General features: G+C 43.8%; 1 protein-coding gene across 2 annotated transcripts in view; it reads right to left on the bottom strand.

The window, feature by feature from the left end:
* Nucleotides 1–26,762, bottom strand: part of BMP6 (bone morphogenetic protein 6) — a 165,292-nt gene that overhangs the window by 13,948 nt on the left and 124,582 nt on the right. For both annotated transcript variants that reach the window (XM_070361240.1, XM_070361241.1), the window contains exon 2: nt 14,819–15,011. In XM_070361240.1, coding sequence (XP_070217341.1) covers nt 14,819–15,011 — 193 coding nt within the window. The remainder of the gene's footprint in view (nt 1–14,818; nt 15,012–26,762) is intronic.

Here is a 26,762-nt window from a genome sequence, read left to right as displayed (position 1 = left end):
ACAAACTGGTCCACATAAAAAAATAATAATAATAATAACTGGGCTATCGGCCTGGTGGAGCAGCAAATACCTCCCGGGCTCCCAGCACTCGGGCGCCGGCCAAGCGCTCCCGCCGACCAGAAGAGGATGGGGAGGCCGGTCCCATCATGGCTCCCTTCCGGAGCTGGCGGCGCGCAGCCCGCAGAGGGGGTGTGTGTGATGGCCACACGGGGTTCAGGGGGGTGACCAGAGCTTGAAGCTGGAGCCCCGGCTCTCAGCCACCACACATCCAAAAAGCGGAGTCAAGAAAAGCATAGGACAGATGACGTGTGATGTCACTTATCTGTGGAATCTTGAAAAAAAAAAAAAAGATGATACAAATGAACTTAATTACAAAACTAGAAACAGACTCACAGAGAACGATCTTATGGTTACTGGAGGGGCAAGTAGGGGAGGGGTGCATTGGGAATTGGGGATTAACAGATACACACGACTGTACATAAAATAAACAAGGACCTACTGTATAGCATGGGGAACTATATTCACCTATCATGTAATAAATAAACTATCGTGGAAAAGAATCTGAAAAAGAATATATATATAAAAATATATGAATCACTTTGCCATACACCTGAAACTAACACAATATTATAAATCAACTCTACTTTAATACAAAGATTTTTTTCTAATGCATAGAGCAGAGGTAAGTAAACACCCAGCAAGGGCTTGGAATAAAGTCAGAGATCCAAACCCACTGCCCATCAGTGCCAGTGGAGGCTGGATACAGAAGTCAGGTTTCAGATGCTTGGGGCTGGCAGAGGAGAGCAGTCAGGGGTGACTCTGCATGTCAGGGCAGGAGGAGGAAGGTCGAGATGCCTCACACCCACGGCTGGGATGCCAGCAGCCTCCCCGGCTTCTCCCCTCTCCCCTTCCGAGCACAACGCCCTCCGTCTAGATACAGCCATCACTGACACACGTCCAGTGAGGCAGAGGGCCTTTCACAAGAATGAGCCTCTGAGGGGGGACCCCGCTGGGTCAACGCTGCTCGTGACTCAGGTGAGTAAGAGACACTATTTGTGGCAAGTCACCAAAATGGCCCTGGTCTGCCCACAGCTGTTTACCTTTCTTCAATGACACGTGACCTTCTCAGTCTACGGACTCTGTCAAAGGGTCGCCTCACACAAGACGCACCCGGTTCTGTGACGTGAGCAGCAGGGCTGCCCCTGTAAACCACTCCAGGGGCGTCGAGGCCTTCTTTATGCAAGAAGAGCATAAAGTGCAATTTTCAAACAGAATGGGAGCCAAAAATCATTTGAGAAAATGAGAGAGTAAGGCAAGGGTTTTTACTTTTTTCTTATGTGATGTATTGTACATACAGGATCACATCTAAACTTTTACCAACTAAAAAGGTAGAAAAGAAAGAGAATATTTGAAAACAGAGTACTAGAAATCAGAGTAAACTGCTACACACTGATTCAAGTAACAAGGCTGAATGGACATTACTGTATACACTATATATTACATAATAATATTGTATACATTATATATCACATATATAATAAAGTTCATTCACCTGTTACTTGAATTATACACATTATGTATTGCAGGAGTTCCCTAGTATTATTATTCCCAGACAATAAAGAATCTGCCTGCAATGCAGGAGACCTGAGTTCAATCCCTGGGTCAGAAAGATGCTCTGGAGAAGGGAATGGCAACCCACTCCAGGATTCTTGCTTGAGAAATCCCATGGACAGAGGAGCCTGGTGGGCTACAGTCCATGGGGTCACAAAGAATCAGACATGACTGAGCAACTCACACTTTCTTTCATACTATGTATGCAATATTATATACACTACATACTGTACTAGTGAAAGTCACACAGTCGTGTCCAACTCTCTGCAGTCATGTGGACTATAGCCCACCATGCTCCTCTGTCCATGGAATTCTCCAGGCAAGAATACTGGAGTGGGTTGCCATTCCCCTCTACAGGGGATCTTCCCAACCCAGGGACTGAACCAGACTCTTTACTGTCTGAGCCACCAGGGAAGCCCTCATACTATGTTATATGTACTATATTGTATATATTGGGCTTCTCTGGCAGCTCAGCTGGTAAAGAATCTGCCTGCAATGCAGGAGACCCCGGTTTGATTCCTGGGTCAAGAAGATCCCCTGGAGAAGGGAATGGCAACCCACTCCAGTATTCTTAGGCTTCCCTGGTGACTCAGATGGTAAAGAATCCACGTGCAATGAGGGAGACCTGGGTTCGATCCCTGGGTTGGGAAGATTTCCCTGGAGGAAGGCATAGCAACCCACTCCAATATTCTTGTCTGGAGAATCCCCATGGACAGAGAAGCCTGGCGGGCTACAGTCCATGGGGTCGCAGAGAGTTGGACACGACCGAGCAACTGAACATAGCATATACTATGTTATATAATCAGCCAGGCTCCCACTGACTTTATGGCAGTTGAATTTACCCAGTTTTCACTTCTAGGATGAGCATGGCATAAAGAGAAGTTTCAAACATCAAAGGCACCAATTCGGTAAGGTATATTTCATCCTCGACAAACCAACACAAATCCCTTTGAATCCGGATAGTAACACAGCTCTGCCCTTACACGCTGTTCACCACGGGACAGCTCTTACATGTGTTAGCTCCTCACAACTGCCCAAGAGTATTCACACCATCACAGGCGAACACAGCGGGGAACGGAGGCGCACGCGGTCACGCGGCTTGCTCACAGGCACTCCGCCGGCACGAGCACAGCGGGGATGTGGACCCAGGCAACCTGGCCCTGAGCCATCACCACGGAGGTTCCCAAGGCCAGTGGGCACCAGACGCCCCTGGAGGCCGTGCTCACACACAGACTCTCAGAGTTTTGGCGGCAGGGCCTGTGAGCTTGCATCCCCATCAGATTCCCAGGTGACGTTGCTGCCACTGGTCTGGGGAGCACACTCAGGGCCACTGTCGTTGAGCACTCTGCCTTTCTCTAAAGTATGAGGAGAATGACCTTGGCCTGCTGTTTAGACTTCAAGTTTCAAGCTGTCAGCTCTCAAAATACCTTACCTCTCTCTCTAAAATAGTATCAAGTCATGTAGACTTCATGCGTAAATGCTTGATGGTCTTGGGGACTGGCCTTACCCTTGGGGATTTATCAAGTGAGACTAACAATCAGAGTTACGGGTGAGATTAAATCCAAAGTAGCAGGATTATCAGAAGGCTTGCTTCTGTGTGTCCAAGACAGGGAGCAGGGGAAGATGGAAGGCTACTTTGTTCAAGTTCAACGCTACCTAACCTGTGCTTGGTGACCACATAGATGCAATAATGTTCCCATACACTGGGGTAAGAGGGCGGCAGAGGACAAGATGGTCAGATGGCATCACCAACTCAATGGACATGAACTTGAGCAAACTCTGAGAGGTAGAGGAGGACAGGGAAGCCTGGTGTGCTGCAGTCCATGGGGTCACAAAGAGTCAGACACGACTTAGCGACTGAACAATAACATCACACTGGGGTATATATCCCACCACACCCCAGTGATTGGGTACAGACTGAATGAGGTTTTGAGAGAGTCAATTCCTAGGTAGGTTGATAAGAAGTCCGGGGGTCCCCAAGAAGAGAGGGGTCTGGAATTCTCAAGGAGGAGGAAACGACAAACGTTTTCTTTTCCTCTACATTGCTTAGTCCTAGTCACATAAAACATTTTTATCTTTAAGCCTGGAAGTGATGATTACACAACAAACAAGTCAGTTTAAACAACTAAGTTTAAACTCTGTACTAAAGATTATACAATGACGTGTCCTGCTTGAGTACAGTTTCTCCTTCTTGAAAACCTTCTGACTAATCCTGATATTTTAGAATGTATATTATGGGAGTGGGTCTGGTAGGATCTTTCTATTGTTAAATTCTAATCTTGTTATCCTAAAATGTAAATTGTTGGCATGGGAGTGGGTCTGGTAAAATTTTCACAAGCTTGAGACAGTCTTTTGATTGTCTCTGGCCCCCGATTGAATTCTTCTCTTTCGGAGGCCAAGAATCCCAGCGTCCTTTCGTGGGTCAGCAACAACCTCTCAGTTTCTGCCACCTTTTAAACATGTCACAGGCAAATTTTATGTTTTGGTTCTTATCACCCATGCCCACATCCACATCCCTGCCCAACATGGGGAACTAAGGCAATAAAAGTGCTGCTAATTGGTGATTTTAAAACAAATAAAAAAAAAAATCTTGACTATACAACCATGGCCTGCCTCCCAAAAAGCTGGACATCCTGGTGCAGAGATGCTGGCAACTAAAACACCTGGGTGTGAATAATAGAGAAGGCAGCATCATTTCCAGACACAAACCTCTTTTCTTTTCTCTGCCACATTTACCAAGTGGGTAAACAATTCCCAAACAAAAGTTCTTCCTGTTCCCCACACCCTGACGTCCCCCTCTCCAAAATTTGTCCTTGTTCTTTTAATTCTTCTCTAACCTTCTCAGCTACCCTTCCAAAGAACAGAACATAGACAGGCAAGGGGAAGAAGGCTTGGTAGCTTCTTGACTCTTGTTTTCCCCTTTGACTTCATGGGGGTCTTTCTAAGTCTAAGGAAGATGCTCTTGACTAAGAAGATGAAAGTAACTGGTTACATAACCGCAGGTGTGGGTCGGGCACGTTGCCCCTTTCTCAGGAGCAAAGGAACAAACACTACAAAGTTCAGTGCTCGTCTGGGGCCCAGGCTGAGTGTGCCAGAGATTACCAAGCCAGCAGGAAGATTTCAGTAGTCCCTAGGGAGGGAACCTGTGACAGCCAGATTCAGAAACAGGCGTGGCTGGGCACAGCGATAAGAAGCCTTTGATTTTCCTCTGCCCAAACAACAATCGACTTCTCCCATCCCGCCTTTCTCAAATTTGCCCTTCTCTTCATAAAAGAACAGTCCCAGATATCTCACTTTCAGGTCAGTGGAGATAAGAGTTCATGTTCCTTCATTTCGGGAGGCATCACTGAACATCCAACGGAATTCATACAGCAATCACTCTATGAGCATCAGTCTGTGAGAAATGCTTTCCTAAGAACATGAATCTCCTAGATGCTGGCCCAACGACTGGGTTCAAGTCTGGTTTCCAGAATCAAACTGTTTGGTTCCAACATCAACATCTGTGGGGATTCATTATAAAGATTTCCAAATAAAAATATGACACTTCAGAGATGGGTGCTTTGGGGTATGGTGCATCAAACGAGCACTCTTACTAAGAACAGCGAAAATCACAAACCTGTTTGAAGCTACCTTAGAGCCACCAAGAAAGGCAAACACTTGATGCGGCAAGAGGTCAGAGAGAAGAGAAGTGCATCAAGGCTGAGCCTGTATCCGCCACTGCTTTTTCATCTCCGGGCCTTGGTTAATTCCTGGCATACCGCAAAGATGTCAAACAGAATGGGGTAGCAGCCCAGAGCCTGGAGCGGTATCATTGGCTGGCAATGCAAACTGGAGCTTCAGGGAGTTATGACTTGGAGGGCTAAGGTCCCAGAGGACTGCACAGAAGTGAGCTCATCAATGTGATTTCATAGAAGTTAGGGGTCCCTTCCTCTAGGATCTTGGCTCTTCAAGGCCTGACTGCCGTGAACTCCAGTATTTCCATTTGAGACATTTGCCAAATGTTAGGCTGTGTTTGCGTGGAGGAAGAAGCTGAGAAAACAAGCAGGAAGAAACTGCTTAGAGGCTAAACAAAAGCACAGCAGAGTTTTTGGCAGTCTCTCAATGCTGGGGAGTTTAAAATTAAGAGTTCAGAGCCCACCATGGAAGAGAACTTCTGGTAAACAACCTAGACCTTCAGCCGAGACCCCTAACGAGCTAAACTGCAGGAGAAAGGGAAAACAAGAAACAGATGCCTCAACATATCCAGAAACCTGGCTTCAATTAAAACTGAACAAGCTGACCTGCCTGCCTTCCAGAAGAAAGTGAAATCCAGTCTGGAAGGAGACACCAGTATCTAGAACTGTTTTTCATAAATAAAGTCCAGAATATAATTTCAAAAAATGATTTGGCATGCTAGGAAATAAGACCAAATGAAGAAAAATCAAGGAAGCAAACAGATCATGAAAATAGACCCACAGGTGATTCAAATAATAGAATTTTCAGACATGATCTTAAAATCTAGCATTATATTAAAAGGATAAATCCCAAGTTCAGTTTGTTTCAGGAATGTGACATTGATTATAGACATCCCTCAGTATCCTTGGGGGACTGGTTCCAGGACCGAATTCTGGATACCAAAAAATAGCTAGACACCAAAATCCATGTATGCTCAAGTCCCTTACATAAAACCATGTAGTATATCTGCATATAACCCATGCATGTCCTCCTGTATATTTTAAATCTCTAGATTACTTATAGTACCTAATACAATGTAAGTGCCGTGTAAATAGTTGCAAGCACATAGCAATTCAAATTTTTTGGAACTTCCTGAAATCTTTAAAAAATATTTTGATGCGTAGTTGGTTGACTCCACAGATGTAGAACCCATGGATATATGAAGGACTAACTACAATCATGCCCCAAAATTCAGAAAAAAATCCACATAATTTCTAATTTTAAAAAACTCATAGCAAAGTAAGAATAGAGGAGAATTTCCTAAGTCTATTCAGAGTATCTACAAAAACATTTATAACAAACATTGTCCTTAATGGTACAGATTAAATGCTTCCTCCCTTAGATCAGAAATCTGACAGATTTCCAATGTCAGATTAGAAACCTACCAGAAACCTGAATGGGATTCAATATTACACTGGATGTCCAGCAAGCACAATAACAGAAGCAAAAATATAAGAACTATGATGAAAAATTAAAAATATTTATAGATGACATTATATTCATGGAAATTCTAAAATAGTGCAGAGAAACATTATTAGACTATGTACATTTGCAAGGTTGCTGGATATAAGATCAATATCTAAAAATCAATTGTTATTTCTATGGGTACAGCAAAAAATAATCAGACACTGAAATTTTTAAAAGATAACAATACCACTCACAATAGGATGGAAACTTCAATACTTGGAATAATTCTAATAAAAACATTCAAGACCCCCACAAACTGTAAAAGGTTACTGAGAGAAGTTAAAAGCAAACCTAAATAAACATTCTTGGACTGGACCACTCACAATTAGCGAAAGTCAATTCATCCCAAATTGAGCTCTAAATCTGACAAAATTCCAAGTAGATTCAGAATTTCAGCACAGAGCTTCTTTGTGGAAACTGAAATGCTGATTTTATAGTATACATGGAACTACAAAGGACCATCAACAGCCGAGAAAAGCTTGAACAAATTTGGAGAACTTACATGCCAGATATCAAGACTTCCCTTAAAACTAAAAGACTCAAGAGCATAATATTGGTACAAGAAGAGAAAAATCAACCAACAGAGCAGAACAAAGATCTTAGACACAGACCCACACTTAAGTGGTCACATGATTTATGACAAAGATGCCACTGATGTGAATGGAAAAAGGACAGTATTTTCAATAAGCGGTCCCGGGTCAACTAGGTTTTTTTATTCTTATATCTAAACTCTCTAATCTACGTCCATCGTTCTCAAATACCCAGAACTATAGAGTAGAGCTCATTCTGCTGGTCTAAATACTTCCATATCTCACAGGCTCTCAGCATCTAATCATGACTCAGACCTGTCCCAACCTGGACTCTTCTCCAAGACCCTCCTGACTGATTCCTCTGTTTCCGATCTCCGTGAATGGTTCAGAGAAGTGTGTCAAATTTAAAATTCTGGAAAACTGCTTTTGCCTTTCGACAGTTATTTTCTCTCCTGGGACAATTATATTCTATCTTAAAAACAGGTCAGAATTGATGAACTTAGTCACATAAACAATAATTCAGTCTGGCCTTCTTCCTGGGGACTCCACCAGCATAGCCTCTGGGCAGCCTAAGGAAATCTTTCTCGGTTTTAAAAACCAACTCCACCACAGAATTGCCCTGCTTCCTTGATTCAAAGTTGCACATCTTCCAGTGCTAAAAACGATGCTAAAATTAGGATGAAGCATATGATCCAAACTGAGAAAACTATATCTATACAAAAAAACTCCCACTTTGCCTCTGTTTGTTTGCTTCCCACTCCCTCTGTTTGCAAACAGAGGAGTAAGTTGTGCTGTTGCTTATACCAGGAGGAACCGACTTTTCGATCTGGTAATTAATTCTCGCTTAAATGTCTTACAAAAGACTGCACCATGATAAAACACAAAAAAGAAAGTTATCACACACACAGAAGACAGACTATCACTGCCAAGCGACATATACATGCCCAGAGTACAGAATTTCACAGCTAGCAGAGGCACGCGGGGCCGACCCATGGACCAAACAGAACCATCTTTCAGACACTGAAAACATTTCTGTCTGGCTTCCAAGAGATGCTGTTTGACTTCCAGATATACAAAAGTGAATTAAGAGGTAAAGTATATCTTTAACCAAATAAGAAATACAGATGAGAATGATATTCCTAAAGGCCCCCAAATTGCACTATTAGTATAAAGGCACGTGAGTACCTATGAACTGAGCGACATGCTACCATCATGCTGCCACACATGATAACAAAAGGTTGACAGTTAATCAGAGCAGCCTTTACCCTCCAAGTATGAAGACAGCTTAGCATGGACGCGCTGCAGGAGAAAATGCAAAGTAAATGGACAAAAACACCACACCGTGACTAAGTACAACTACTTACCTGTGATTTAGTCTTTCATCGCCTCCACACCTTTCCTTTGGAAAAGCTGCTAACACATCCATGGTTGACCAATAGATCAATGAAGGTTTGCAGAGGTTTTTCCCACCAGGAGTCCTCAAGAGCCAAAGGCCTGAATTCTAACAGACACATTTTTACCCAGAGCTGTCTCCTGTGCTACCCAAACAGGAGCATCCTTGAGATGTTCTTATCCAAGCTGAGGAGTTGAAGATGCAAGACGTGCCATAAGGGGACCGTTTCCCTCCTTCTGGCACTTCACCTTGGGACTGTCCCCACAGCATGGGGGTGACTTTGAGTAAGCAGAGCACACTTTAGGCCTAATCTGGACTTGACACAATGTATATACGCCACATTTCATCCTCCTATAGCATAAAGTGCCTACCCACCTGTCTGATGTGGTCATGGCTAAACTCTAAGGAAGGGATTTGGGAAGGTTTTTCCCAAACTCTGAGCATGATATAACTGCCAGTTTCCACCAGGGTCATCATAAACATATAACAATTCCTAACATCAGATTTTAACAGCAAACTCATCTTAAACTACCAACCCCACTCCATACTACAGAGTTAAAAATGGGGGGAAGGGAGAGTTAGGGAGTCTGGGATAGACACGTACACGCTGCTGTATTTAAAATGGGTAACTAACAAAGCAACTTCCCTGGTGGCACCGTGGATAAGAATCCACCTGCCAATTCAGGGGACACAAGTTCGATCCCTAGTCCGGGAAGATTCCAGATGCTGGAGAGCAACTAAGCCCCGGGCCATAACTACTGAGCCCGAGGGCCCTAGAGCTGGTGATCCAACAAGAACAGCCACCCCGGTGAGAAGCCCGTGCACCACAATGAAGAGTAACTCTCACCACAACTACAGAAAGCCCTCGCCTAGCAATGAAGACCCAGCACAACCAAAAATAATACATAAATTATTTTTTAAAATAAAATGGGTAAACAACAAGGACCTTACTACAGAGCACAGGGAACTCTGCTCCCTGTGATGCGGCAGCCTGGATGGGAGGGGAGTTTGGGGGAGAATGGGTACATGGATATGTATGGCTGAGTCCCTGCACTGTCCACCTGAAACTACCACAGTATTACTCAGCTATACCTCAATACAGAATAAAAAGTTAAAAATAAATAAACAGACTACAAAGAGCACATGTGTGCTTCTGGGTTGCCAACCCCCCTCCACTCCACGAGTTGCTCCAGTTCTTTTCAGGACTTAGATTTCATCTCTAGGCTTATTCTCAGGTTTTGAATAATGTATCAGCTGCTTCAACAAACACCATCTAGTCATCGCTGTTTTTTAACTTACCTGGTTCAGTGATTTTTTTACCAGAGGCATGAGGTTTCTGCAGAGTTCACAGCAAAAGCCTCCCTTCCAAGCATCTTTCCTGACCCTCCCTGGGTCAGACTCCCTAGCTGCCCTTTATAGCAGGAGGTCTGACACAGAACTCCTTCAGCCCCAGCTGAGGGTATGACTCAGCAATGAAAAACCTGCCTTTTTTTTTTCTTTTTCAAGGAGGCCAACTCTTTTGCAACACACACATGTCTTAAGCTGATCCATCAGATGCTACAAATTTCACTGAAACACAGATTAGACAGCTATGTTTCTTCATGAGCTGGGAGAGTCCTTTTTAGCCAAGACACTCCAAGATGGTACAGATGGGGAGATGGGACCTTCCCCAGAAGGGGTCCCATGGTTCAATCTGGAGGCCTCTGAAAGAAAACGAGGAGGCCACAGGCATTCTGGGCTCCAGGCCCCTGATAAGAAAAGACAATCTCCTCCTGGCCAACCTGGAACTCTTCAAAAGCACGAAATTCTCCCAATTCTCCCAGGATTTCCCCTTTCCTATGCACAAAAGTTAAATATATCCATCGCCAAATACTCCCGTCCTAGAAGGCAGAGCGATTACAGCTTTGACAGAGAGTCATCAAAGGTTGGGACCATTGGGGAGTCTGTTTTCCAAGCTCACTGCTGGCCTGGAGGAAGCCTGACACCAGCATCTGAAGCTCAAGGCAGCTGTTCACTTCTGGCTGAAGCTCAATGTAAACCTCACAAATAGTCTGCTAGCATGTACTCTCTCTCTTTGGTAAAATAATAATAATTTTGAAAAAAAATTCATAGTCACAAAAGCTCCAATCCAGTGTTTTCACCATGAAGCTTATCCTGCAGAACAGAGGAAACTATGCTTTCCAAACAGAAGTCTGAGCCAAAAAGGCACCAGCAGATTATTTCCAACACAGAAAGGCAATGAGACTGATAATTAGGCAAAATGAAAGTCAATGGCTAAATTAGTCATAAACAGATGTGAGAGTTGGACCATAAAGAAGGCTGAGCACCGAAGGACTAATGCTGTCAAACTGTGGTGTTAGAGAAGACTCTTGAGAGCCCCGTGGACAGCAAGATCAAACCAGTCAATCCTGAAGGAAATCAGTCCTGAATACTCATTAAGGGCTGATGCCAAAGCTGAAGCTCCAATACTTTGGCCACCTGATGCGAAGAGCTCACTCACTGGAAAAGACCCTGATGCTGGGAAAGACTGAGGGCAAAAGAAGGGGATGCCAGAGGATGAGACGGATGGATGGCATCACTGACTCAATGGACATGAGTTTGAGCAAACTCAGGGAGATGGTGAAGGACAGAAAAGCTTGGTGTACTGCGGTTCATGGAGTTGCAAAGAGTTGGACACAACTTAGGGACTGGACAACAAAACCAAGCTATTCCAAAGAATCACTGAATACTGAATTTCTCTGAAATACTGAAAGATGAAAAGCTAGCAATGAAGAATTTACTTTTCAACAGAGGCCCTTAACAGTTAAATTGATCGATATATTTTAATTTAGGAGTGATAGTCAGACATCAGAAAACTTCCCTTCCAATCTGAACTTTTGGTCTGTAATAAAGATCCCACAGTGGCTCTATTTCACTTATTATGTATTATCATGTGGCTGAGATTCACCTACAGCGGTCAGTGTGTATGCCCACACCAGCGTGTGTCCCCAAAGCCTGGCACGTCCTTCCTTCTCCACTTTCCTCATAATGGACCTGAATATGCATCAGGGTCAAATGTCAGCAGTGCTCTCAAAACAGTTCTTGTGTGGGGCAAAGTTCACATTTGTTATTATTTTAGTGCATGTATTGAGACAGACCCATAAGTCCAGGAGAAACGAAACTCATTCCTTTGGACCTTCTTGGCCGAGACTTTTGGACCTTCTTGGGAAGTCAACAGACTTCCAGGACCAAAAGCAAGAATCTGGAGTTGGTTTATGAAACCCAAGCTAATAGAGTCCATAAACAAAGGGGTGGGGAGTTCCCTTCCCTTTGCATTCTCTTACTTTTATCTTCAGATTTACCATATTATTGCCAGAAAATCCTATCACGTGCCAAGTTCCCACTTGCTACCCGACGAGAACCACGGGCAGCGCTGACCTCTGCCCCAAGCTCTCCATTTGACCAAACCACTCAGCTGAGCCCTAAGGACTAAGCAAAATTTCAAGGTCATGGGCTTGTTCTCTGTCTCTGTAGGACTGAAATAAAATGCTGTACTACTTCATCCCTTAGCCCCTCCAATGCTCTAAAAAATCACCCCATGGAAGGATTCTTTTACTTGCTAGGCAGCCCCAAGAACACAGTTCTTTTGTAAAATGGTGTGGCCTCATTTCAGGAAACAAGAATAATACAAAGAGGACACTAATAGATGGAGAAATATACCATGTTCATGGATTGGAAGAATCAATATAGTGAAAATGAGTATACTACCCAAAGCAATTTATAGATTCAATGCAATCCCTATCAAGCTACCAACGGTATTCTTCACAGAGCTAGAACAAATAATTTCACAATTTGTATGGAAATACAAAAAACCTAGAATAGCCAAAGCTATCTTGAGAAAGAAGAATGGAACTGGAGGAATCAACCTACCTGACTTCAGGCTCTATTACAAAGCCACAGTTATCAAGACAGTATGGTACTGGCACAAAGACAGAAATATTGATCAATGGAACAAAACAGAAAGCCCAGAGATAAATCCACACACCTATGGACACCTTATCTTTGACAAAGGAGGCAAGAATATACAATGGATTAAAGACAATCTCTTTAACAAGTGGTGCTGGGAAAACTGGTCAACCACTTGTAAAAGAATGAAACTAGAACACTTTCTAACACCTTACACAAAAATAAACTCAAAATGGATTAAAGATCTCAACGTAAGACCAGAAACTATAAAACTCCTAGAGGAGAACATAGGCAAAACACTCTCTGACATACATCACAGCAGGATCCTCTATGACCCACCTCCCAGAATATTGGAAATAAAAGCAAAAATAAACAAATGGGACCTAATTAAACTTAAAAGCTTCTGCACAACAAAGGAAACTATTAGCAAGGTGAAAAGGCAGCCTTCAGAATGGGAGAAAATAATAGCAAATGAAGCAACGGACAAACAACTAATCTCAAAAATATACAAGCAACTCCTACAGCTCAACTCCAGAAAAATAAATGACCCAATCAAAAAATGGGCCAAAGAACTAAATAGACATTTCTCCAAAGAAGACATACAGATGGCTACCAAACACATGAAAAGATGCTCAACATCACTCATTATCAGAGAAATGCAAATCAAAACCACTATGAGGTACCATTTCACGCCAGTCAGAACGGCTGTGATCCAAAAGTCTACAAGCAATAAATGCTGGAGAGGGTGTGGAGAAAAGGGAACCCTCTTACACTGTTGGTGGGAATGCAAACTAGTACAGCCACTATGGAGAACAGTCTGGAGATTCCTTAAAAAACTGGAAATAGAACTGCCTTATGATCCAGCAATCCCACTGCTGGGCATACACACCGAGGAAACCAGAAGGGAAAGAGACACGTGTACCCCAATGTTCATCGCAGCACTGTTTATAATAGCCAGGACATGGAAGCAACCTAGATGTCCATCAGCAGATGAATGGATAAGAAAGCTGTGGTACATATACACAATGGAGTATTACTCAGCCATTAAAAAGAATACATTAGAATCAGTTCTAATGAGATGGATGAAACTGGAACCTATTATACAGAGTGAAGTAAGCCAGAAAGAAAAACACCAATACAGTATACTAACGCATATATATGGAATTTAGAAAGATGGTAACAATAACCCTGTGTACGAGACTGCAAAAGAGACACCGATGTATAGATCAGTCTTATGGACTCTGTGGGAGAGGGAGAGGGTGGGAAGATTTGGGAGAATAGCATTGAAACATGTATAATATCATATATGAAATGAGTCGCCAGTCCAGGTTCGATGCACAATACTGGATGCTTGGGGCTGGTGCACTGGGACGACCCAGAGGGAGGGTAGGGGAGGGAGGAGGGAGGAGGGTTCAGGATGGGGAACACGGGTATACCTGTGGCGGATTCATTTAGATATTTGACAAAACTAATACAATATTGTAAAGTTTAAAAATAAAATAAAATAAATAATAATAATAATAAAAAGAATAATACAGACATGGAAAAAAATAAAGTCTACTGTTCTGTCGCATCTACATGATAAAAAAATACATTTGAGACACATTAATTCATACACACACACACACACACACTCTCAAAGACATTATATTGGGTTGACCAAAACGTTCATTCAGGTTTTTGACCAAAAGTTCATTCATGCAATTATCTTAATGACCTTTTTGGCCAACCAAAATATATGTATATATTGTATCACTAGCACATAGCCTTCTATTCACTTGACTCAGTAGCATTTGTAAGCATCCTCATATAATTTTCAAGTATGAACCTGTCAGCCACCCTCACCCTCCATTCAGAAGACAGCCTAAGCAATAGTGGGAACCAGTTCCCAGTCGGTTCTGTTTCTGATCACAAAGGGTGCTTAGTAATTACTATTCACTGGCTAGCTTCAGAAAAGAAAACTACTGGGAAATCTTCACCGTAAAAGCAAAAGTATCTTCTTGCCCGCTAAACTAGCACTGGGAACACATCCCTCGTCACGCCCGTGGGCTGCCCTTGAACTCCAAGCCACCTTCCCCAGACACGCTTGGGGTTACAGGGTGATGGGGTGAGAAACGGGGCCCAGCCCGACCCTTTGGGGTTCCTTGAGCCTCCATACCTGTGCTGATGCTCCTGTAAGACTTGGTATATGCTGATAAGAAAAGTTTGGTTTTTAAAACTGCCCACAACACAGTCCTTGTAGATTCGGAACTCTGCAGCCGTCACCGCCTCACCCTCAGGAATCTGGGATAGGTTGAACTTGAACTCTTTGTGGTGTCGCTGGCGAGGGGAGAACTCCTTGTCGTACTCCACTATAGGATTAAACGAGAGAGAGTGACAGCTGTTGTTACTTGGCTGAGTGCCACAGGCTCACCTCGAGCAAGTCCCCCGTTTTCATTCATAAGAGGATTACCAGTTACCCATGGCTTCTGAGAGGGGGTCGGGAGTGGTGGAAGGAACCATGGGCTAGGCGGCCAGGCTCAGACAAAAATCCTTCATTTTACTCAAGGATTAAATACAATGCTTAGATTCTATTTAAAGACTTTAAATAGCTTAATCAGGTCGCATGAAAGCAAGTTATTTAAACGCTTCGCTTAAGGGGTCGTCATCTGCACAGGTGGGAGAATGGGGGCTTCCCAGAAGTTGCAGGACTTCAGGAATCAGTGACCGGGACTTGCCTCTGCCGTCTAGCCCCCCACCCACCCCTCCCAGCCCCTCTTCTTCCAGTAGCCCTGGCCCCTCGGGTTGCTTCCTTCTCTCCCCACCAAGCAGCTGACAAGACCCAGGGCAACCCTGAGCTGACCTTTGGTGGGGGTCCTGGTAGTCGGGGGTGCATTCCGCCTGGGTCTGAAGCTTTCAGGGTCTGCCATATTTTGCCTGGTGGCTGGTGGAAATTTTTGTTGAGGGGCTTAGTGTGAAGCTTCGTAGAAAACATTGTTCTAATTGAAGTCCACTGCTTCCTTCTCCTGGAGGAAACTGGGGGCTGAATAACTCTGCGAGGAGGAACCCTCTGAGTTTGAAGCTGCCAGGGTCTGCCTAACTTGTCTATGGAACCCAAGTATGAGGACAGAAATGTGCAAACACACCACCAATGGGGTGACATGCTGTTGTCCAAGGCTTTCTTAAAAACTGGGAAAGGATCGAATCGACACGTTTTTTCTTGCCCATATTCTGGCTATTCCACGTGGCTCGCTGGATCTCAATACCCCGACCAGGGATGGAGCTGAGCCCCTGCAGTGACAGAGCCAAATCCTAACCATGAGGTCACCAGGGAACTGCCTGAAGGCTTTTTTAAAATGAAATCTTTCCCCTGCTTTTAATAAAGCCAAACTACAGAAAACTACAAGCTACTGATTATCCTCCTTCGGGGCTGGCCTTCAGATGTCCACACAGAGTCCGAGGGAGAGAAATGCTGTCAGCCTCGTCACTGTAGGAGAGAAAAACCAACACCCCACTTCCCACCACAAAACCCAACTCTTCTCCCCCGAGCTCAGAAATGCTTCTGCCCTGCTGTTCCTGATGGGTTTTTTTCTTTCTTAATGGCAACCACAGTAAGATCTCATGAGCAAATTAATCCTTGTTGGCAGAGTTTCTTCAGGGCTTGTGGGTAGGAAAAAGAAGTTCTTTGCCACCTCCAGTGGCCCACTTTCTACCACTTGTGCTGTTCTCCATAATCACCAGAAAAAAGCTTTGCAGATTTAGTGTTTTTAAAAAAAAAAGAAGAAAAAGCCGCCAATAACTCTTTATATGAGCTTGAGACCTCAATGGCATTGCAGAAGCTAGGGAAAGTTAAGCTATCCATCGGTATGGGATTTTCAAGAATTTCTGAAACTGCCATGTGACTGTGCAACAAATCTTTTAGTTTCAACTTATCCCTTTGGAAGGGTAAGAGGAGAGGGAGTTATTCAAAAAAAAGGGTAAACTTTCATTTGTATAAAAGAGTTTGAATATAAGTATGAAAAACAAAAAAAGAAGGTCCAGACGGAAAGCAAGTCACCATTTAGCCTCAACAAGAGAACAGGTTTTTAAATTAGTGGCCAAGCATGAAAAGCATCATTGTTGGGGAGTTCATCCAAGGACACCCACACCTCATGGTGGATCACTTTTCTCTAAAACTGATCTGCCTTTTTAGTTTGCTGTGTTATCATCAGTGGTTAAGGCGAACCGAATCTGATTTCCCAAAGAGACTTTCTAAAAAACAGTCACAGAGCTATTCTATAGGCCTTCTTGGGTGCTGAAATTTTAGTATCAAGAAATGAAAGCATATTCTTAAGATTCTTTTGAGAGAATGCCTAAGAATTCCTCAAAGAAGTCATTAATATAAACAACAGAAAAAACTATGAATGCAAACAAGGTACAAAGCAGTGACAAGGTATTTCAGTCAGGAAGAGAGAAAGGGACAGACATTTCAATACATGAGAAACGTTAGTCCTTGGAGAGGTATGCCACCCCCAGTAAACCAAACCTTCCTGCATTCACACCCCTGGGTGGTTGCTCTCCCCTGGGCTGGCTCTGTGACCTTCTCTGGACCAACAAGAGGCAGCAACAATGGTGAGGAGTGACTCCTGAGACTAACTCGTAAGTTTTGACTTTCCTTCTGATTAGGTGTCTTGGGATGCATGTCTGAGGCAAGATGGCTACCAGGTAAGAAGTCCCACTACTCTGAACCCCCTACGCTACAAGGAAGTCCAAGGTAACCATGTAGAGAGGCTGTGTGGTGTATAAGGACATGGAAGGAGAAGGGAGGAGGGAGGAGGGAGGAAAGAGTCCACTCAATCCCCAGCCACCTCAGGGGGTCCGCCGGACGTAATATGAAGACGCCATCTTGGATGTCCAACGCAGTGCAGACTTGGGATCACCCAACCCCTACCAGAGACCACCTGGCTGCAATTGCATGAACGCCCTCCAGGGGGAGCCACCCCATTCGTCCTCGTCTTGTCACGAGACTGTGAGAGACGATCCCTTGTTGTTCCGAGCCACTATGTCTTGGGTGATTTGCTACAGGTAAGAGGCAAACGACACAAGAAGAGAAGGGAGAGCCGGAGAGGATGAGAGAGAGGGAGGGAAGGAGAGAGAAGGTGCGTCTGACCTTGCCAGGAAGGGGAGAAGCTGCGTGCAGTTCTTGAGAAGGGATGTCGAAATCCTGGGAGGCGATGTGTGTGACTAAGGAAGGGTCTTGGCAGCCGCTCGCAGACAGATGTGAAGAGAGAGATAAAGAGTCTAAAAAGGAGAAAATAGAAGCGTAGTTCAAAGCCCTCCATTTTATTACCGTGTGAATTAGAACTCACGGCCTTATAATGTTCATTTCCCCAGTTCTCCTCAGTGTGACCCTGAAGGACTCAACTTCCTCCTGCTGTTGTTCTTTTATCCTTCTTGGAGGACATGCATGGTCTCCTCAGTCCCCCAGGCGTCTCTGATTGCTGCCCAGCTCGTGTTAAGCTTTCCCACCCAAATGTTTTATGCCCCTTCGGTCAATGCTATAGCATCTTCCTCAATCTTCCTATGAGACCTCAGCTACCAGTAACTGAAGTATGCTTGGAATGCCTCCTCTCTCCCCAAATCTTCTGCCCACAACTGAATTTACACAGTGCATTTGCTAATGTCTCATATAGATGCAAGAAGTAAGTACAATTAAATCACTGCCTACAAGTGTTTGAAGACTACCATAGTAAAACAGTCCAGTATTCTTGCCTGGAGAATCCCATGGACAGAGGAGGCTGGTCGGCTACCGTCCATGGAGTCACAGAGTCCGACACGACTGAAGCAGCTTAGCACACGTGCAAGGGTTCCAATGAGCTTAGCCTTTCCTCCTTTAAGCTGCGTGAACTGGGCTCCTTAAACATCGGGGTGAGAGAGGGCTGAGCGGGGGATCCACTGCCTCCTACCTCTTCGGGAGCCCCTGCCTCTGGCTTCTCAAAGATGGTGCTGTGTGTGGAATCCAGTGAAGTAGTAACCAGGAGTGTGGACCACAGCGGGGAGCTCCCCAGGGGTTGTGAATTCCAGCTCCCCGTTATCTTACTCCAGTGATTCTGAGCAAGATGTTAGCCAAAGTTGCAGTTATCAGTTAAATGGGAAAAAATAACATTCCTGAAGATTGAAAGAGTCCGTACAAAACAGTCAATGGTAGAGAAGTGCTCGGTAAATGTTAATTGTAAGCTTCATCAGCTGGTGGTATTTGAGACTGTAGGTCCCCTGAGCTGGGTGTCGGTAGACCTACTCCTGAGTCTTCACACAGGGCCGATTAATGTTCCTCTAAATGAGCTTTTTAAATGGGAGAGTATAATACATTCTCTGGAAAGGAAGGTGAGTGAAATCCCAGTCTTGAATATCATCAGCCTTGGAGTTTGGCTACTGAATACAGAGCTGTGTTCTCTGAGGCAACAATTCCTAGAATTTTTCATTTCAAGGACCCCTGAAAACACTTCTTTTTTTTTTTTTTAACAGTAATGACCTTACACAAGGGCATCTCCTGTTTCTGTTTACCTTTTCTAAGGAAAATAGAGCAAATAAGACAATAAACTGCACCCTTTCGACGCTCTGATTTTATTTTTAAAGGTCCTTTTAACACCAAATTGAGTAGGAAGGACATAATTCAAGGATATACACAATCCTTGGAGTTGAATCAATTTAGCTTTATAGAACTCACTCTATTCTCTCTCCTTGCCTCAGACGAATACTAGTTGAAATTTCAGAGCAGCACCGGACCTCTGGCCAACAGACAGGGGCCACAGCAGGAAAGAATAAATGTTACTGGGTTAAGATTATAAATGTAAAAGTATAAATGTAAAATGTATAACATGCAAAAGTATGTTTATATATGTGAGTTTACAGAGGTAGTGAAGCATAATAACAAAGCACCAAGGAAACCAGCACCCAACTTAAAAACTGGAAGGAGATCAATATTTCTCTCCGAAGCCAACCCCCACCCTCCACTCAAAAGGAACCTCGGGTCAGAACAGTGTCTGGCAGTCCCTTGCCTTTTAAAAATGAACAGTTCCCCTCATATATGTGCATCAACAGATCACAGAGTAGTTAGTTTTTCTTTTGCTCCTGAAGTCCTTCCTTTCAGAGACATGATGGGAATTTTACAGACACCCAGGGAAAATCTAGGCAAGACCACAGCTAAGCATGAAAGCTATCCAGGCAGGGGTGGGGGTTGGGGGGCGTGGTCTCCACTGCCCATTGGCTAGTGGTGTGCTGAGTTTCTATGGGAATGGCATTTTTCTTAAGATATGTTGGTGGGGATATGGAGAAAGTAAAACCCCTGTGCACTGCACTCCTGGTAGGAATGTAAAATGGTGCAACTGCTGTGGGAAAAAAATTATTCCTCAAAAAAAAAAAAAACAAACAGAATTATCATATGATTATCCAGGGATTCCACTTTGGGCTATGTGGGGACATCCAAAAGAATCAACAGGGAATCAACATCAGGGACTCCAACAGATGTTTGTACACCATGTTCATAGCAGCATTATTCACAACGGCCAAAAAAATAGGAACGAACCAATATCCACCATGGATGAAAGGATAAACAAAATGTGGTCCATACACACAATGGAGTACTATTCAGCCATGAGAGTAGACATTCTGAAACATGCTACCATAGGGATAAACCTTGAGGACATTTTGCTAAGTGAAATAAGACAGTACAAAGGGACAAATAGGGGTCCACTTATGTGAGATGCCCAGAGTAATCACTCCTTGCCAGGTGATTCAGTAGTATATAATCTGCCTGCAATGCAGGAGATGTGGGTTCCACCCCTGGGTCAGGAAGATCCCCGGAGAAGGAAATGCCAACCCGCTCCAGTCTTCTTGCCTGGAAAATCCCATGGACAGAGGAGCCTGGCAGGCTGCAGTCCACGGGGCCCCAAAAGAGTTGGACATGACTTAGCAATTAAAACAAACAAAGGATCATCAAATTCTTACAGATAGAAAGAAGAATGGTGGTTTCCAGGGTCTGGGTGTGTGACAAGTGAGTGTTTAATGGGGCCCGGGTTCAGCTGGGGAAGATCGAAAGGTTCTGGGGATGATGGTGGTTGATTGCTACACAACACTGTGGATGTCCTTAAAGTCATAGAGCATGTACAGGAAAATGGCTAAAGTGGTATAGTTTATGTTTTGTGTATATTACAATAAAGAAATTAAAAGTGAACATTTTCTTTCTTTCTTTTTTTTTGATCATGCAGCTTGCAGAATCTCAGTTCCCCAACCAGGGATTGAACTCTGCGACACAGCATTGAAGTGCCTAATCCTAACCCCTAGACTACCAGGGAACTCCCCACAAAAGTAGGCATTTTCTCACACAATCACAATGTATGATCACAGCTGAGTTAAAATAATTCTTCACTGTCCTCCTATACCAAGTCCATCATTAATTTCCTCAAATGCCTCAAAAACTGTCTTTCTACAGTGGATTTATTGAAATTAGGAGCTAAATAAGGTCCATTCCTCACACTTGGTTAAACTGCCTCTTGAGTCTCTTCTCAACTAGCAAACCAGGAATAGAAAGAACTCCGTGAATCCGATAAGGAGTCTGTGTAAAAGCCTACACTAACAACCATCTTCACGGTGATACACTGGAATCACTTCCTTTAAAACCAGGAAGAAGGGGAGGATGCTCATTTCGGTTTTGTGCTGGAGTCCAGCCCAGTGCTGCTGAAGCTACACAACAGGGAAGGAAGAGACATGTTACCAACTGTGGACCTTAAAAGAAAGTTCAGCAAACTGCCTCCTTGACCATCTCAGTGAGCTATAGCTGCTATAACAAAAACGCAACAGATCAGGCAGCTTAAACGGCAAACATATATTTCTCATAGTTCTGGAAACTGGAGATCAGGGTACCAGCAGGGCTGGTCTTGCTGAAGGTCCTGGCCCTTCCCAGTTAAGTCCTCACATAGCCTCCCTTGGTGCAAGCAGGCAGAGGGACAGACCGTGAGCTCTCATCTCTTATAAGGACACTAATTCTGTCCTGGGGCTCCACCCTCATGACCTCACATAGACCTAATTACCGTCCAAAGGCCCCACTTCCTAGTACTGTCTCACTGGGGATAAGGGTTTCTACAGTATAAATTCTGGGGACGCAAACACAGCCCATGACATTGACCTGACGGTGTCACATGGTATTCTGCTACCGTTCCAGTTTATGATTTGAAAATTTGACATTCGTGTTCCTACGTGACTCTGATGATGGTCTCATCTCATGATGTTGTTTGATTTCAAGTTATGCTTGCTCTTGGAATAAGCTGGAGAACATTCATTCTCTTTCAAGAAATGATCTCTTCCTGGAAAGTGTGGGAAGCTTATTGGTAGCATCTGATCCTGGTGTTTTCCTTTGGTGAACATTTTTAATTATTCATTTTCCTTTAAACATATCTTTCCTTTAAACAAGATATCTTTTTTCTTTCTTCAGGTCAGTGTGTATTTTCTAGAGGTTTGTCAATTTGAGTTTAATTTTTCAAATTTATTGCCAGAAAGTTTTCCAAAGTATTCTATTATTTAATCTCTGCAGACATTAAATAATAAATATTAAATAATATTGTTTATTTGTGGATTCTGTTTTTCTTGACTCATCTTACTGAAGGTTATTTTCTTTTTCTCACTACCTGCTTAACTTGATGATAAAGATATTTTAATGTAAGTATCTTCTGAATATCATCCCACAAAATCGGAATTATATTCACTAAAGTTGTCTAGAGAAAAATAAAGACATCAACTGCAAATATAAAAGAAGAAAGAGGGAGGGAAAAGATTGAAATAATCTATTTATATATTTAAGAGTATCACAAATTCATAACTCTCTCACTAACTGGACTCATTCAATGGTTAATTCATATGGCTTAGTTAACAGAATTACAATTGACCCTTGAAAAACTGGGGGGTTAATCCGAGTGTGACTTGTAGCTGGTGCTCCATAGTCTCAGTTTCTCCAAATCCTCAGCTTCAGCCAGCCATGCACTGTGTAGTGTGTAATATTTGCTACTGAAAAAAATCCCCATGTAAGTGGATCCACACAGTTTAAACCCCCATTGTTCAAGGTCAATCATACGTTCATTCCACAATAAATTCTACATTTTCCAAATGCTTAATGCTTCCACTTTAGACCAAACTTGAAAAACCGAAAACCCCTTTTTTAAAATCACCATTCCATTGACAACAATAATCATCTTTTCATGCTCTGGCACAAGTTGATTTCATTTTAGGTGACACAAAGTTCTAGCTAGTTTTCCATGAGTTGTAACAATGGTGGCCTTCTGACATTTCTGTGATAAGCTTCCAACCTTAAGTGGTCATAGAGACACTGAGCTAAACTCTCCAACTCAATTTTTAACCACAGCCCCATGACCCTTTACCCTCCGGGATTCACCAAATATTTCTAAGTATTTGTATTCATGTTCTCTGAACTGATGCTCCTATAAATAGAAATCAAGAAGAAGCTGTTTTCCTGGCTGTCATGCTCTATGTTCTAAATGACATTTTCCCCTTAAATTTCACTTAAAAAATTACAGATGGACAAGTGGTTGCAAAAATAGGGTACATTAAAAAAAAGGGAGAGAGGTCCCATGTAATACCCTGTATAACTAAGAACAACAACGAAACCAGGAAACTGACACTGGCAAGTTAGTATTGGAGCAAGTCTGTTGATTTCACCAGCTTTTACATGAACTTTTAGGGGATGTATGTATGTTATGATTCTATGACCACCACCAAAATCCAGATCAAGTCACCATAAGGGACCTCCCAAGGCTGCCCTTGGATTCCAAATAAGTTTTAAAGATCAGACTCAGTACATATATTATAGAGAGCTCTAGGAGCAAAATTCGTGGCTACATATCATCATTAGCCATAAGGGTTAACCAAGTCACTTTTCATTTTAAAAACCTCATCTTAGAACTTCTCCCCCATTTGCCCCCCAGATACTCACATCACTTTAGACTGGGAAGATGTTCAGTAGTTATAACCATGCACATCTTACAGTAGAAACAAGACCCAGACCTCAGCCAACATGAGAGGGCACACTTGGGCTCCTGATAAACATAGGTCACAAGGACAGAGTTAAACTGAACAGTGGCAGCCTTATCAAGTCCTAAAGAGAGCAAAGAGCCACGTTTTTGCCTAAGAACTGCTATAAAGAAGCAGACTATGTTTAGTAAACACCAGTATACATAATATGCATTTTTTTCATAGATAAATTGGAGGTCTTCAGTCAAATCAAACAAATGTGATAGCCCAAAGAGAAAAATCAACTCTGCCACACCTCTGGTTTCAATGGCACAGCAATATTAGGTGGAATGTCCTCACTGGCTGAGGAGAGAAGTGAGTCTGTATTGATCGAATCAGACTCATCCTGTCTTCCTGGACGACCTGGCGTCTCAGGTCACTTTCACGTCCTTGTTCTTGCTGTGCTACAGCTCCACGACCACACGTGAGCTGTGCTTCCTTTGATTCTGCTGGGATGACACTGGACTTCAGTTTTCTTTGAGATGACTCTTACATGGATACTATATTAGCCCCTCTCATTCTAACTTGTGCATTTCTTTTTTAAATTTTGTTTATGTATCTAGCTATTTTCGGTGGCACTGGGCCTTTGCTGCCGCATGCGGGCTTTCTCTGGTTGCAGAGAGTGGGAGGCTGGGCTCGAGTTGCGGTGTGCAGGCTTCTCATCGTGGCGGCTTCTCTCATTTCAGCTCTCAGGGCCAGGAGTTGTGGCACAGAGGCTTGGCTGCTCTGCAGCATGTGGGATCTCCCCAGATCAAGGATCGAACCTGTGTCCCCTGCACTGCAAGGCAGACTCTTAACCACTGGGCCACCAAGGAAGCCCCTAACGCCTGCGCTTCTTAAAACTGCACATTTATGTCTTACCTCCTCATCTCTGGGCTGAATCATCTCTTCAGATCTATCTACAAGTTCACCAGTTCTCTCGAGTATTTAATGTATAGTTTAAACCATCTATTAAGTTTGACATTTAACGATTAAAAAAAAACTTTCCAATAGCTGTTGTCATGGTTGCTGCGTGGTCTACTTTGTCATTTTCGGTTGTCCTTTATCATTGTTATATAGTATACACGTTTCCTTTTTTTGTATTTCCTATATAGCCATCTTCCCTTTTCTAATTTGGTTTTTCTTTTCTAAAATGTGAAATCCTTGGGAGGGTTGAATCCTCGTTGTCTTCCCATCCTTCCAATGACTTTCCTTTTGCTGGTTTTACCTTCTCGGGGGTTTGGAAATTTTTAGGTAATTTTTTTTTAATTGAAATTCATCCCAAATGTTTAAACTGGAGTTGCTTTTATTTAAAAAAAAAAAAAAGTGTACATTCGCTTCTAAGAGGAACACGACCAAGCTAGAATCAGCGATCTCTTCTAGAAGCTTGGGGGGCCCTGGCTTCACTTGGGACCCTCTGGGACGACTCCCCCAGCTTGGCCTGGACCCTGAGCTGGTCTCGGGATCTGAGTGGTGCTGGTATTTGCACTCCCAGACACCCCGCTTTTATGTTTGTTTGCTCACGGTGACAAGCCCGAGGGAGCCCTCCACGATGTCCCAGAGTCCCTGACATTCTTGCCGGAGACATACTTGCCTCTGTTTATCCTGGCCCTGGTCATCTGTTAGCAGGAGGGCCTTACGAATGATCTAGCTTGCAACCCTTCCAGAATCTGGAGCCTTTATCTTTAGTGTCTGAAAAATAACATTTGGGACACATTCCTCTCCATTCCGAAAGACATTATAAAACTCGCCTGATGTTTGAAGCCTCTACCAACGCTACCATACACATCATCTCATCTGCTTCTCTGGAAAGTCTCAGTGGCCGGGCAGAGCACACGTGATCACCACAGCTATCAACAGGACTCACAGGCCGTGCAGAGGCTTCCCTACACAGCTCACTTTTAGGATCCCAGCCAGGGTTTTATGCTGATGGCTCCCACCGGTCATCTCCAGTCCACCGCTCTCCCTAAGGGTCCATGTCACCATCCAGCACCATCCCTCATGTACCTGAAGCCCCAACATGCACAAAAGGAAAGGCATCAATTCCCCAGTTAAGCTGCCCTGTGGCTTTACCTCTTGTCCGCCCAGCCAGACCCAACTGGCCGATCAATTACCGGCTCGTGTGGATCTCACCTTCTATGACTGCGCTGAAGCCACATGCAGCTGATGAAATGCAAAGTGACAAAAGTGAAAAACGCAGCTCCTCAGGCCCACCGGCTGCGTTAATAGTGTCCGGCGGCCACACTCAGCTGGCGGATACTGTGTCCAAAAGCAGGTCAGGGAACACGCCATCGTCACAGCTAGTTCTATGGGACGGCATGCTTTGGAGGTCTCTCTGACCACCACTGACCCACCTGCTCCTCCTCGACCACTGCCCCTTGTCCCAGTGTGGCTGCCAAGCTCCCCTGCTAGACCGTAAGCCTCTCAAAAGCAGGGTCCAGAACACATTCATCTTCATACCCCCGGAGAGCACAAGAATGTCTGTTGAATGAATGTAGGAGCAGGACTCAGGGCCGCTCCTTGCTCTCTCCTGGGCACCAGTGTCCCCAATGGGCAAAAGGAGCCAGGGCAAGTGTGGCGCCAGGCTTCACACTCCAGCCCCTGGGCCATCCTCCAGAATGTGCAATGACTAAGTCGTGTCCAACTCTAACCTAGAGGACCGACGACACATCTGTCCAGGTTAATTTTTTTTGAAGCCGCAGCACGCTGGACCCAGAACACCAATTTTCATATTGCTTTGCACTCAGTGTTCAGGACGTGAACTCCAAGCATGTTAAATTTTAAAGCGCAAAGGAAAGAAATTAATCGGCTCAAATTGCTTCAGTTACACTCAAGCCATATCACAAGGTCACCATGCGCAAGAAAGACAGAATGGATTTTTAATCCCATCCTGAATCCAGAGAAATAGACCTCTGACATTCTCTTTCTCTCGCTTTCATTCTTCTTTAAACTGAAGTGAAATTTGCATAATAAGATGAACCACTTCAAGGTGAATAATTCAGTGGCATTAGTACACTCACAGTATTGTGTGATCACCATCACTACCTGGTTCCAAAACATTTTCATCACCCCAAAAAGAAAACCCA

Source organism: Bos mutus, chromosome 23 (assembly GCF_027580195.1).
Source record: "Bos mutus isolate GX-2022 chromosome 23, NWIPB_WYAK_1.1, whole genome shotgun sequence".
Taxonomy (NCBI): domain Eukaryota; kingdom Metazoa; phylum Chordata; class Mammalia; order Artiodactyla; family Bovidae; genus Bos; species Bos mutus.
This window is presented reverse-complemented; position numbering and strand designations above follow the sequence as displayed.